We start from the raw sequence: 15,052 nt of genomic DNA, 5'->3' as shown, positions 1-15,052 counted from the left end.
TGCTCTGCGAATACTTTATTACACAAATTACATTCAGCTTCCGAAAATAGTGTTCTAACAGTGATACCATCTAAAAATAAGACATTCCAGAAACACATCAAGTTAAGAAGAAGAAAAAAATTAAATAGAGACTTTTTTCTTTCCTTCAATGCAATATCATGTTAGTGATTTAAAAAAATAGAAGAAGACTTAGCAGCTTCATTTTCTTGTGGCACTGTATATTCTCTGTACTGCAACAGGTTAAGGACATTGAAGAGGAAAGGCACAAAACAGAAATTGGCAACTGAATAATTACGGTAAAAATATTTTGATGAAGCAGATAGTAAGACTTATTTACAAGATCCCCATATTTGATGATAAAATACTACTGCTTTAAATCATCCTGCAATTAGAAGACTTTGCTTTATTAAGATGTTCACATAAAAACCAACAGCACTGATATGGATTTTCCATACACTCCTCCACTTAAAATACATAACTAAAACCAAACTAAAATTAAAGGAACCAGTGTACAGTCCCACACAGACTAGAACAGTTTACAATTAAATATACAAGATCTTAAACGTGCTTAAGGGAAAAGGAATCTGTCATTCTGGGTTGAATTGTATAATGGAGAACTCAAAGGTTGGTTTCAGGATGATGAAGGTGCTGGTGGCAGTGAGGATGCCGAACACTCTTCCTCAGAATCGGTGCCATCATCTTCATCTTTTTCTTGATCACTTCCTTCAGTGCTCAGCCGGTCAAACCCTTTTCGGCTGTAGCCTTTGTGATGTGCAAAGAAGTTTCCAAGGTTAATTCCACCACCATCTTTCCCTATGAAAGGAAAGGATTTTCATAAGGTTTGCTTTAACTGTAAGGGGTGAATAAAAACCTATCTACTAATTAACCAGTATACTGGTGATTATTTTAAGTATCCTTCCAGAAACTGTTTTTAAAGATTCAGCACAAGAGCCACAGAAGCTAGGTGTATATATTGGGAAAGAAGAAGGAAATTAATCTTTGAAGTAGAAGTTGCAGACTATGCGTTTTTAGCATCCCTTATTTCATTAACTCTACACAGGTTACTGGTGTTCCTCCCCATTTGCCCTTATTTCAAAGTGCTTAATTTCATTCACCAGATCCACAATAACTCATCATAGCTGCTGCTCTCCCACCAGTGGTGACTCATCCTCTTTAGTGGGCAGATAATGACAGATGAAAGTTGTAAAAGATATTTTCAAAACTCCTTGATCTTTGCCCCCAAACCTTCCTCTGAGAAAGTTCCATCAAATCTGTCATTCAACATAAATACAGAAAAAAAGCATCCAGTTACTGTGTTTAGAAATATCCTCAGTGACTACTTACTGATAAGTCTGCCTAAAATTCTGCCTGAACTAGAATCAAGTTTGTGTTCCCCATCAGCTGAAAAATGAATTTCAAAAATAAGCTAAACCCCTATGTTCTGTGATCAAATAAATACCTGTATTTTCTGATAAAAGTCACAGACATTCAACAAACCAATCAGCAGCTTTAAGAAGCCATTTATAGCAGTACAGCAGTAGACCATGCTACTACGACATTTGGTATGCTAACACTTTTAAATACAAAGAGTCAGGAAGCTGTATGCTGAAATCTTCAAAATAAAATACATCCAATTCATTTGCACAGCCCTATTAGATTGCTGAATGGCCTATTCTGTTACAGTAGGTCCTGAACAGTGTCACAACTGTGTTGTCTACTTCACGTACATTTTATTCTCTTGGTGAAAATATCTTGATAAAACAATTTCGTGATACAAAGTAATGAGTCTAGTGATCAAACACCTATCGCAATCTGACAATTTATGAAAAATAATGTTATTATACAATATGAATTTAGAACCATTTACATAGCTTCTAAGTACCAATTAAAGCTTTCAGAGCTATGGGTGCATTATGGAAACTTGTTCTGATTCACAGAATTGACTAGGTAGGAGAGAACAATAATACATAATTGACTAGGTAGGAGAGAACAATAATACATAATCTCTTACAATGGTATCTGCTTTCATTTTGCTTGTATCTCTGTAATACCCATGGAGTCTTTTGATCTCAGCAACTTTAAGATCCCATACTAAAAAATCCAAATTATGCTTGCAGTATTAAAATTTCTGAATTCTAGACAAAACAATATGAATTTATTCTAGTCATTTCTGAGATAACAGTTTTTGCCTTGACACAAATTAATGTTTTTGATTCATGTTCTCAAGAGGTGCTAGCTTGAGATGCACTCTTAAAGGCTTAGAGGGCTGCAGGTGCTGTGTCCCTGCTGAGCCTTACTTTGCATCCAGCATCACTGCAGCTGTTCAGGAAGGCAAAGGTGCAGGGAGCTGCTCTCTTCATATCCTTACCCCTCAGTGTTCAGTGATATTTGGAACTGGAATAATAAAAGCCTGTCCTCTAGAACAGTTGCTACCAATTACCTCCATAGACAGTTGTCTTCCTCCACCGAATAAATACTAAAATTGCCAGCAGGACAACAACAGGGATAATAAGAAGAGTTGTAATAAGAACAAAGGAAACTCCAGTGGTGCTGGCCTGTTGAACCAAGTGTTGTTTATCCATATTCTTTAGAGAGTCTGTCGATTCTGGCTTGTTTTTCAATCTGGCTTCAACAATTGTTTCTGATTCTTTAAAAAGAAAACAATTTCTGTATGTAATCCAGATGCAAAAAGCAACACAGTGTTACAGGAAACAACAAGCTAGGATACCTTAAGTGCTTTATAACAAGGAAATAAAAGACATACTGTTATGGACACATTTTTGGCTTTTGCTGATGTTATCCCAAATGAAAGAAAGCAAAAGTCTGACTGATACCAATCACTAGCAAAGATTCCTTCTCCTTTTCTCAAATGAGGAAAGGAGATGTGTCAAACAGTTTTGTCCTAAAAAGTAACTACTTCTTAAAAAATAGGTAATTACCTCAATGATCCATTTTTGCAAATAACTGTGTGGTGTAATATCAATTAAATATCTCCTTTTGACAAAAACACTTCCACAAGAAATACAGAAAGCCATTGTACATTATATTATCATTAACAAAAAGGAAAAGTTTAAAGATCTTTCTAATAAAACTGTGACAAAGGGTTAAATTTTCAGAACTCTTACATTGCATGAAGGAATTTTAGTTCTACAAATATGGACAGCTTTTGAAAACTGCATCCAGTCATTCCTGACTAATTTGTTAACTCTATACCTACAAGGAGAAAAACTATTTCAGGGAAAAACCTTTATGATGTTGCACATGCTTTGTGATAACTTTTAATAAGTAAAACTGTCTAGCTATATATTTTGAAGTCAGACTGAGCAGCATGTCTTAACAAGTAGCTACATTAGAAACACTCTCAATTAATTCTGTTTTGATTCTGTATCAAAATTAAAATGATGTTCTACTCTGCAGGAATAGCAAAACGTTCAGTTTACACTCAACACTAATACAATTATAACAATATAATTACTATCACAAGTATGAGGATAATAACAACACAATGAAAACATGCTGTCTATTTTCAAGAAGTAGTTATTGCTACAGAAAATTTTTGTCCATCATTTTTCCCACCTCTGTGCAAAACAACAGTTCTCCATATATTTTCCCTCATGTCACAGCAATACAAGCACTAGTAATAGTCTGTCACAAGGAGGCTGTTAGAGTGCAGGCAACTCTTCTCCATTTATTTAGCAGATGACACAAAGTCCATTGGCTCTTTTCTCCCAGTGGAGCTGAAAGATGTTAATTTCAGCCTACCTAGTCAAACCAGTTTTAGACATTGTTACTTGAAACCTTTTTCTTACCCTGATGTTACTACTGCATTTTTTCTCTATGACATTAGAAGTGTCAACTAAAGAAAGCCAAAATGTATTTACATATCCCTAGATATACAGCATGCTGTAATGTTAACACTTCCCTTTTGAGTGCTTCAGGAAGGCTGATGTACCAACGGAGATAAAAGGATAATAGTGATCACAGTAAGCATTTCATTGTTTCATAATGTTAGCCTTCCTTATTCTACTTTATTCTATATGCTTTAAATTGGCAGTTGGGATTTTTTTTTACTTTTCTCTGTCTGTGTATACATGGCTGAAGCACACTACATAAGCTCTGAGTTTAACCAAAGAAAACCAGTTAATATTTGCATATTTTAAATGCCTTTATAAAAAGTACCATAATCTGGTACTGTTTTTCTGAAATAGGAAATGAGCTACATAATAGAATACAAATGGTTAAAATTACTTTTCATCAATCTTAATTGGTATTTTACCCCTTTCAATCTCCTCTGCATGTACTATCACCTTATATTGCTCCTACATGCTTTAATTTTCTTTTTTCTTTTTTTTTTCATTTTCATGCAGATCAAGTAAATACAAAGTCTAGTAAATCTATGGGAAGAAACGTAAATAGGAAAAAATGGTATTTCTTGCCATATGGTTTGACTGACAAGGCTGTGTACTGAAAGACTACACAAGAATATAAATCAATTACTGTTTCAAATAACCCCTTTTTTGGAGAAGGATTGTGAAGCAGGGGGAGGGTGCTGGGAAGTGATTGTTGCAGCTTCATTTCAGAGCTGTTTCTGCATCTAAGGGAGCTGCCACAGGTATCAGTCTGGACCACACCAGATGGTAGAATGGAATTAACCTAATAGCTAAATTTTTAGTCTGTGACAGTGAAGCACTTGTCATCACTGAAAATGAAATGTTTAGGTTGGCTGTGAAATAGCATCTACCAGGTAACAGCATTATAAGCTTCATTCTAGTGCTTCCTATAGGAACTCACAAAAAACAAAACAGTCAAACTAGTCAGCATTTTTCCCCTCCAGCTTGGCAGAAGCAGTCCTAGTCTATGTGAACATACTGATTGATCCCTTCATTTTCATTATGAATCAGACTAACCTTTTGTCTCCTGTACCTCAATATCAGCCTTTTTAACTGACCGATGTTCCATTTCTGTAAAACAAAATCATTCTTCAGGACAACTGATATTTCAGAAAGTCACTCCGTGACATTTTTCTGCTAGCTTTCTCAAATGTACAGTACAATCCTACAGTAAACATTCTCATCAACACCTGAATTTCACCATGGAGAGTCAATACAAACTATTCAGTAGCTCACAAGGCCATAGAAAAAAAAGGAAGAGTTCGGTTCATGGAAGTTTCTTGCAATAATCTGCTTTTATGAAGCAGAAATATTTTAAGCATATGCCTATAGATTCTCACAAAAATAAAACTTTATTATAAACAAAATTATAGTGAATTAAAGGCTGGTTGAATCAGGGTTTCTTAGCTACTGCTCTTTTATGCTTCAGCAAAAAGTAAAAACAAAATTTTATACAAAGACTTCCCCCATCTAACCTGTAAAAATTCTATTACTTTTTTATTCTCATGTTTCTTTGAATAAAAGCCAAGAATTGTTCATGTTCAGTTTACTAGCTGCACATAAAAACATATCCAATAAGAATTACAATTTATCTGATCCAGTCTGCTGCTATGAAGAGCAGTTGATACCAAATGCCCCCAAGGAAAATCCATTAATTATAAACAAGACAAATAAAGAACAACTATCTTAGTCATTTATAGCAGCAGGCTCTTACTGGATGACTAAAATCCTGAAGCCTAAGACTTTATGTCTGTCATACTTCTTTTATTCCATATAATAGAGCAGAGGATTATATTTTTTTTCCTGTTAAACATTTAACTTCTCTCTGAATCCTACTAAATTGCTATCTGATGAATCACATTCCTCTCCCTGAAGTAAGGCTGCTTGCCTTGGGGGTTACTAGATTAAAATTGGCAAGTGCTTTCTCTGCATGGAAATAGGACTTCAAATTATACTAGATTAATTTTCTAGTGGCAAACGCTCCCAATGAAATGAATATAATTTTAAAGTTGACCTGTGATTTTATTTCATATCTTGGGGGTTTTCTGCATGATAACCTCACAGGAAGTAGTTGAGCTCTCAGCAAATAATACACTGAAATTACTAAAATACTAGAGTAATTAAACTTATGTTTAAGCATGCACTGACAATGGATGCATAAGGCAAATGTATGTTGATTCCTTCTGTGACAAGTCCTCATGTGCCCAGGACTCTTTGACAGAGCACACAACAATGCTGAAGAACAGTCTTTGAATGAAAACTGAGCAGCAGCACACAACTGCTGCAGGTGAAGCTTGTAGTGCATTTAAATCACTAGCTATGCCACCAGGCTCTTGGCTAGGCATACAAGATAAGTGATACTGACCTGAAGGTACAAAATGTGAAGTTAGGATATTAAGAACAAAAAGAACATACTTTCAGCAGATGCAAACTTCCACACTGTTTTGGCATGAACATCTCCAACAAATACTGTTCTATCTTCTGAAGCAATAATATCATGTGGCATCTCAAAGCTCTGTGAAGATAAACAGTCACAGATTACCCTTAACTGTCTATGCTTTCATGACACCTCCTTAACCCCTAACTTGAGCCTGGTCATATTCAATCCTGCTTCAGACTGGAAAACGAAGCATGTGCTGGTGTGAAACCCCAGTGTGTGAAAGGAGAGGAATCCCATTTCTATTGAATGCTTGCCTTCTCCAGGGAGATTATTCCATGCATTAATGCTAAAAAAATTTATAATAGTATTATTTCTATTAATATTATTACCTTCCATTTTATCAGCTGAAATATATATTTTCAAAAATAAAGACTCTTGATTTGAAGCCCACACACCTAGTTTTTGTTAAAGTTCATATGCTATTTAGCTATTTGCTAAACTCAGGAAAAAACCTCTAAATATAATTTAAAGTTGGACTGGAAATAAAGAGGGTATGTGGTACCAAGTGGGAATATTAACGTTCATTCTTTAGTCTAACACAATATATAGAAACTGTTAAAAAACCCACACAATTTTTATGTACAATACTGCATGAAGATCATTTAGCCTTAACTTACACACTAGTATTCTCTAAAGAGGGCTATAACTACACTGTTGTATATTATTTCTGCTTAGGAATAAACTCTACTTTTTTGACAAATTACTAGCATCTAAATATATGAATATTTCAATTCCTTCATTATTTTCTTAAATTAACTTTTAAGAACTGTACTGGCAATAATAAAGTAGGCTTATCCTGTCTGCAGATATTATCTGGAGGAATCATCTAAAGGCATCTAACATAGTAGTTAGTATAATTTTTAAATGTGCACCACATGTAGAAGCTAAGACCCAAAATTCTAGTGTTTTTATTTAGTACTGTAAAGAATTCCTTTTTAACACCTTACATAATGAAACATCTTATTTCCTGCAATAGTCTTATGGAAATTGGAAAAGTACAATGTTACCAATATTCTCATATATATAATTCTATGCAACAGGCAGTCTGTGTAATACTCTACCTTTCTAAGTGGAATGAAAGTATCAATTATTTCTCCAGTAGAGAAGTTCATCACAAATCCTTGCACTGATGCTGCCTCTCCAGGATAAGGCATTCCATTGACTGCAAAGAGAAGACCGCCTGCAACAACATTAGATTTGCCTTAAGAATCCAAACACAGCAAACTGCAGTGAAGATGGAACTGTAATGGTTTAGATGAAAAAAAAAAGGCTGTCTGAGAGACAGAACGATAACAAGAAACTAAACTACAGGAGGAAAGTTAAGTGAGGTGCAACTAACTGAAACTTTGTCATTTAAGAGATGCACACTTATTCAAATGAGAACCACCAGCAAGGCAATATTTTATATATAGTTTAAATGAAAAGGAATGTGAAGATTTAAAAAGAATAATCTGAAGAATGCTTTGCTATGGATGATTGTCCTGATAGCAAAAAGTTCTTTCAATGCATCAAAAGCAGAAGGTCAGCTGGGGAGTCAGTGGGACCACGAAAGGAGTGAAACACTAATCTTAGAAAACTAGGATTTTAGTTACCTTGCTGAAAACAATTAAAAGTTAGAAGGGAGTAGTTATCTGAAACTTAAATAATTAATTGTCTGTCATTTCATGTTTGCTCAGCTGCGCTTAAAATGGGAAAAGACAAAACTAGTGAGCAGATCCAAAGGAACATAGACAATGCAACCAGAAACCCATTCTTTGGAAAATTGGACTATCCCTAGAAATCATTTGTATTGTCAGTGATAGAAAAGGTCAAGAGTTTAGGGTGAGGAAGACTAGCCTTACTTCCTCCTTTTAAGACCCCTCCCCATAAAAACAACCCCAGACTAATTTAAGAAGTCAATCACGCACGCTTAATAGCTATTCAAGCTAATTACCATAAGAAGTGGGTGATGGGAGGGGCTGTTATTATGAATATGTATTTGTTTGAATCCTTCACCAATAAATAGACTCTGTGATCACCTGTGATTTTGCAGTGTGTATTAGAGGATTACCTCACACTGCTGCCCAGCATTGAATAAACATACACTTTCTAACTTTAAATCATTAGAGAGTCTTTTGTCTGTCACAGTTGAGTATCAGTATTAGACCAATACTCATATTTTGGTAATTCAAGAGAACTCAGGGATTATATGGCAAAGAAATTGGTTTTGTCAGTTTTATCTATTTAATATGTTGGGAAGTTTCTAACACTAATTTTTTTTCCTGGTAAAGAGATCAGAGGAGACAATTCAACTGGAAGCACAAGGTGTGGGACAAGTTGGAGGTTAGTAATGCATGAGGTTTAGACAGCATTCACTCAAATTCAGTAGGAAATCAAATGTGAAATCATAGATTTCAGGCCAAATTAAGTAACCCAGCACTCCAAACAGACACTTCTCCAAAAGACTAGCAGAATGCTGAAGTAATATCCAACTAAAAGGACTCAAAAGGGTGCCTGCAAACACAATTCTAGCATCCATCTCCAGTAAGATGGTAGCACCCATAATGAAGAATAAGACATGGGTAAGTGTGCCCTGTCATAGCAAGTTGGTATGCCTTCTGTAAGGGTTAAGCTTTCGCTCTGAACAGGGAGAAAAAGCACACAGGCAAGCAGATTCTATAGACATACCTGCACTTTCAGAAATCTCTTGATGAGGTAGTGTATCAGAGGTTATTGAATGTGAGTTATCAAAGGGCTAAATGAAAGATCCACTAATGAACAGGAAGCAAAGAGCAAAGCTTATGGGCAGAACTTATAATTCTTCAGGACAGAAAAGTCTGAGTAGTGTGATCTTGAAGTGATCAGTCAGAAATTTTATTCAATAGTTTTCACCAATGACTGAAAAACAGAGTGAACAATGACATCCAGCAGTCTGAGGAAGATAACCGAGTTCTGCAGAAAAGTCAAAAGCTTGATGAAACTAAGGAAGATCTTTTTATAAGAATAAGTTGTTAAACAAATGACAGAAGAGCTTCTGCAAAGACAAATGTAAAGTGATGTCTCTTCTAAAAGATCATCTAGACCATGCCTATGTGGTGTTTGAATTTGGAACTGGCAGTTACAGCTCAGGAGAGACATTTCCAAGAAATCCCTAAAAGATTCCTAAAATCTCCACCTCCATGTATAATGTCAGACAAAATTTCAGTAGAATGTCTGGCATCATGGGGAGGAGAATTAGTAATGGAGGGGAAGTTCTACACTATGCAAAACTCAGCATGCACACATATTGAGTACTGAGTGCTCTTTTACTCTATGCATCTCAGAAAGGTTCCAATGAAGCTAAAGATGCTGGAAGAGAAAGGCAAATGCAATACTCAAGGGGCTGAAGCAATTAAATAGCTTATGGGGAGAGACTAAGGTGGCTGGTCTTCTTTGGTTTGAAGAGGATAAAGCAAGATGGAGGAGCACCAGACTGGGGGAGTGTGGAATTGTTATTAACTCCCAAAATTCTGAGATTGAGAAGCACTCAATGAAACTTGGTCACTTTATATATTAAAAAAAAAAAAAAAAAAAAAAAAAAAAAAAAAAAAAAAGGTTGGTAATGAACTTCTGGAGCCTGCAGTAGTGGAAAGGCAATGAACCAGACAATACAAGTCAGTCCAAAATGAGATTAGAATTTATATATAGATATATATATATATATATATTAGAATTTATATACTTGCAGAAGGATACAATGAAGAAGAGATAAGAGGTTACCTCTTAAAAATGCTAAATAAAGGGTTTGTAGATGCATGGTGAATAGGAGAGGAATGACTACAAAATGCATCCAGGCTTATACATACTCTCAGAATGCCTCTTTCCACTGTCAGAGACAGATAGATACCAAGCATCTCATCCAGAATATTTTAGCATTTTTTTACATTCTTGGCAGATGCAAAAGAGAGAAACATGATTAAATTTGACATTAAGGAGTCAGGAACCAAACATGCCAAAATTCCTCTTCCCGTTCTTAACATTTACCTTACCTTCAGTATCAGTATTAAAAATCTAATCCCAAAATTTAATACAGTAATTGTTAATCAGACTGATATTAAAAACCACAATATTTTCTGTTTGCTTTCAGTTATTTTGTTTTATGAAATCAAAAACCCTTCTTGATAATTTGATCTTAATTTTGCCCTCTTCAATGGAGTTCAAAGTGAGTACCAAGAAATGTTATTATCAATAATAATTCATTATTAACCGATTAACTGTGTAGTCACCAGGAAGCAGCAAGATCATCTGCTTGCTGACATCACATTTAGGAAGTAATCAATCATTTTTTAGAAGCAGAAATTAGGTGCAAGCTTCCCTCATCTGCAAGTAGGAAAACGAGTAGTTCTCAAATTTTCCATTGCATCAGGACTACTCTGGAAGATAATGAATAAATGTCCTAAGATAGCACAACAGCACTTCAGGAAATAACATGGCCATGCTGGCACAAAACAAGTACTTGAAATATGAAGAACAAGAAAAAAAGATTACCTGGAACATATGAAACTGCAAACAACTCTCTTCCAAATGCTTTGTGTTTGATCTCTCTTGTAAACTCCGCAGTCTCCAACCTGAAGCACTGAATTCGACCATTTTCTCTGTCTGCAATGCACAGCTGACTTAAGTCAGGGATCAGGGCTAAGCTGTGGGGGATACGAAACTGTCCAGGCCTGGATCTGCCTAGAGAAGTCTCTGCAATAAAAAGACCCCAAGTTTGTGTTAAAGTACACACTGAAACTATCAGTTTTACTTAGAAATGGCAATATGCCACATAACGCAATGTAATTCTGGGAAAAGACTGTGGCCAGCTTGCTTTCTCCTAGCACTTAGGCAGATAACTCAGCTTAGTGTGTTCTCTTTATAAATCCCAAATTTAGAATTTGCAATTTCCTGAGAATATTCAGCATAGTTGGAGTGATACATAAATCTGAGTCAGGCAGAAATGTAATTATTCAGAAAACTTAAAATAGATGAAATCACAGCATAAATCTGGCAAAAAATTATTCCTTTCTTCTATGTTTAGGAAAAGAAAAATTCCAAGAGGAAGTCTGGAAGCAAAGATAAGGCAGAAATTCATGTAGGGTCCGGAAGGTATTTCAGATATAGAAATTAATTAAAAAAAATCAACAGTAACATCAGCAATTTGTGGTTCATGATGAGTTCACGGTAACAGCAGTATGGGTAAATTACCAAGAGCCCTGACCGTACCTTCTCCCCACTGCATCACATACAGTCCATTTGGAGAGAACTGAATAATCCGACTGTTGCAGTAGCCATCAGAGACATAAACGTTGCCAGTGATCGGGTCCACAGCCACATCAGTTGGTTGACAGAAATGATTTTTGTCGCTGCCTGGTTGAAAAGCCATTCCTAAGATCAGCAGTGGCTCTTTGTCATTGGCTCCTAGTTTGAAAACCTTTTTTTTAGTCAAAAGGAAAAGAAAAGGTGAAACTTGACTTAGGGAAAATTATGGAAGGTGAAACTTAAGACCTAGATATCCTAGGGGAAAACTCCTGTGTATAAAATAAATTTATATACCAAATATAATCTTAATATATTGACCATAATATCTATTATTATTAGTTTTTCAATAGTGCTGATTCTGGGAAACTTCTGCTTAAAATACAGATTTCCTGTCATTACAAAGCAAACAATAAGGTTCACTTTTTAGACTTAAGTGCATTGATAAGCAAAAGACATAGCAGAAAGTTGCAGAGGGATCTTAAAGGCCAGAGAGAGGGGCTTCATGAGAACCTTGTGAAGCTCAACCAGGCCACGTGCAAGATCTTGTACCTGGGTTGGGGCAATCCCAAGCACAAATACAGGCTGGGAGGAGAAGGGATTGAGAGCAGCCCTGAGGAGAAGGTGTTGTTTGATGTGAAGTTCGACATGAGCTGATAACAGCCAGAGGGTCAACCATGTCCTGGGCTGTATCCAGAGTCCCATGGGCAGCAGGGGAGGGAGGGGATTCTGTCCCTCTGCTGCGCTCTGGTGAGACCCCACCTGCAGAGCTGCCTCCAGCCCTGGGGCCCTGCCCAGGAAGGACATGGAGCTGCTGGAGAGAGTCCAGAGGAGGGACACCAAGGTGGTCAGAGGGATGGAGCACCTCTATTATGAGGAAAGACTGAGATTGCTCAGCCTGGAGAAAAAAAGGCTTCTGGATGACCTAACTGTGACCTCCCAGTTCCTGAAGGGAGCCCACAAGAAAGATTGGAAATTGACTTTGTAAAGGTGCATGTAGTGATAGAACAAGTGGGAATGGCTTCAAGGGACAGGGTTTAGATTAGACATTAGGAGGAAGTTCTCTACCACGAGGTTGGTGATGCCACTGGTGAGGTTGCCCAGGAAAGCTGTGGCTCCCTCATCTCTGAAAGTGTTCCAGGCCACACTGGATGGAGTTCTGAGCAACCTGGCCTTGTGGAAGCTGTCCCTGCCCATGGCAAGGCAGTTGGAACAAGATAATCTTTAAGGTCCCTTCCAATTTAGACCATGATTCTATGGTTTGAGTATATGATTCTATTATTTCTATATGCTATGTCCTTGTAGCAAATTATTCAACACAACTAGATTCCATAAAGTTGTACATTTCTGTAAATTTACAGGGATAAATTTCTGTAGGCATATTCTTAATGTTATTTTTAACAGGTCTTGATAAGCAATGTCAAATCTCTAGGAAAATAAAAATATTTTTTAGTAAAATATTAAGGTTCTGGTACTAAAGCTTCAGAAACATACCTGATGAAGAGCAACATCAGTTACCCAGTAGTTACCATTTTTATCTACACTCAAACCATGTGGTAAATAAAATCTGAAAGCACAATGTAGAAGAATGAAGTTAAAAATATTTTTCTGGAAGAATGATATAGATGTGAAGATCTCATTTTTATCTACAGATCAAAAACAAATGCTGTACACATTAACTACATGTAGCATTTAATGAAAAATACAGCTTTACAGCTTAAAATTTTCCTGACAAGAGTGTCTCAGTTATGAAATTCAGCTGATCTCAGATACCTCACTCAGCATTTATAACGAAATGCACAATATTCGTGAGCTCTGCACTTCTGCTAACCTGGCTTGTAAATACAATTGTATGAATTGTAAGAAAGCAGAGGTGATAGCAAATTAAGATGGCAAATTAATTTTATTATTTGATTAATTTTTATTTATTTATTTATTTACTTGAAGATACTTAGAGTAATTGTATATAAATGCACAAATATAATATAAAACATACGAAAATGGATTTAGGGACTCTTTGGCATAAAATATATGGAAATATTAGTTCAATTAGTAAGAGCAAAACAACCCAACTTACAGACTTTTGCCTGTGGAATGAAGCAGTTTTGCATTACTTGGATTCAGGACAATAATTGTGTTCTGTTCAATTGGTCCAAGTCCTCTTTGCTGATAGATAAATTTGCTGTCAAAAGAACTGTACAAAAAGATTTGAATAGAAAGTGAGCATTAGAAGGTTCTACTAATGAACGATATACACACAACTTAAAGCCAAGTTTTGTAGTTCAGCTCCAGTGTGGGGTTACTGGGTTCTTTTTTCTTTAAATAAAAACCTTATTACATCACTGTATGACTGTAAGAGTTAAGTGTTGTATGTCTGTATTTTCTACTGAGGGTATGACTTCCAAACTAAAGGAGCATCAAATCAACAAATTAACAATTGAAGATAGTCCTAAAGCAAGTAAGTAAAAAAGCCTTTTAATTTTTTTTAATAATTTCCTTACCATGGCAACCCAGAAGTGAAAAATTTAACAATGCAGCCTAACAAAAAATATAGGTAATCACTAGGGCATACCTGCCAGTACGACCAGGTATAGTTTGCACCATCTAAGGCAATCTGTGCATGTTTGCGGATCTTCCGCTTTTTCTTTTTTCATATGCAGTTCAATATTTTGCTAGAGCTTACTACTACAAGATTTAGTTCTTATGGTTCTTATCTTTTTCACAGTGCTTACACAAGACTGTAGGATATTATATGCATCCCTCCTAGTCTTTCAAAGTTGCACTCAATTTTCAGGGTAAATGGAATATATTAATAAAAAAAAATGAACATGTCATTATTTCATATATTAAGAATCAGAGAACATTTACTAGGAATGAAATTATCATATGCTTCCAAAAAATAAAAATATAGTTGTCTGTATCATTACAGAGAAGTTGGCTATTACTCTAACCTGTTAAAATATCTGTTCCACTTTTAGTGAAGGTAAACAGAGTGTAAAATATTTCAACAACATTTCAGGCTAAATGCTAGACCATGGTGTTTGATGTGAATGAAAAATTCATGAATACAAGACTCTGCTCCCACTTTGTATTTTTAAATCCATTTGTTAATCCCAAGAGGAATCCAGCCATGATTGATGCTACTTGGTAAACAAGATTATACTTTGTAGTCACAGAGAAGGCTATGAATAAAGCTGTTAAAACTATACATTGTACAGTTCTAAAAGTCTCACATCTCCATAACATTAAATATTTATATGTCTAGAATTTTTAATGTGGAAAAGCAATATTGGCCTCATATATAACCAAAAAAATCTATACAGAATGTGTTTAAGTTTCTGCATAGGCTATGATTAAAAAATAATCTTTAGATACTGACATTTCATATAGTAACTATCTGTAACTATTTAACTTCTGGCAGAAATAATATCTGATGGAAACAATCCTTTTGACTATGAATGATTAA

The 15,052-nt window shown here is 35.6% G+C and overlaps 1 protein-coding gene across 30 annotated transcripts in view; it reads right to left on the bottom strand.

Annotated features, from left to right (window-relative positions):
* PAM (peptidylglycine alpha-amidating monooxygenase) overlaps positions 1–15,052 on the bottom strand; it is a 144,292-nt gene continuing 129,240 nt past the window's right edge. For 15 of the 30 annotated variants that reach the window (XM_056513558.1, XM_056513555.1, XM_056513557.1 and 12 more), the window contains 8 exons: positions 13,664–13,780; positions 13,081–13,153; positions 11,554–11,761; positions 10,837–11,037; positions 7,392–7,510; positions 6,306–6,405; positions 2,441–2,647; positions 1–813 (listed from right to left, as the gene is read on the bottom strand). In XM_056513558.1, coding sequence (XP_056369533.1) covers positions 632–813; positions 2,441–2,647; positions 6,306–6,405; positions 7,392–7,510; positions 10,837–11,037; positions 11,554–11,761; positions 13,081–13,153; positions 13,664–13,780 — 1,207 coding nt within the window. In that variant the 3' untranslated portion in view covers positions 1–631. Of the gene's footprint in view, positions 814–1,344; positions 1,402–2,440; positions 2,648–4,907; positions 4,962–6,305; positions 6,406–7,391; positions 7,511–10,836; positions 11,038–11,535; positions 11,762–13,080; positions 13,154–13,663; positions 13,781–15,052 lie in introns of all 30 variants that reach the window. The other 15 variants (XM_056513568.1, XM_056513564.1, XM_056513562.1 and 12 more) reach the window with 3 other exon arrangements.

Source organism: Oenanthe melanoleuca, chromosome Z (assembly GCF_029582105.1).
Source record: "Oenanthe melanoleuca isolate GR-GAL-2019-014 chromosome Z, OMel1.0, whole genome shotgun sequence".
Taxonomy (NCBI): domain Eukaryota; kingdom Metazoa; phylum Chordata; class Aves; order Passeriformes; family Muscicapidae; genus Oenanthe; species Oenanthe melanoleuca.
Note: the sequence above shows the minus strand (reverse complement) of the source record. Positions and strands in the feature narration are given on the sequence as shown.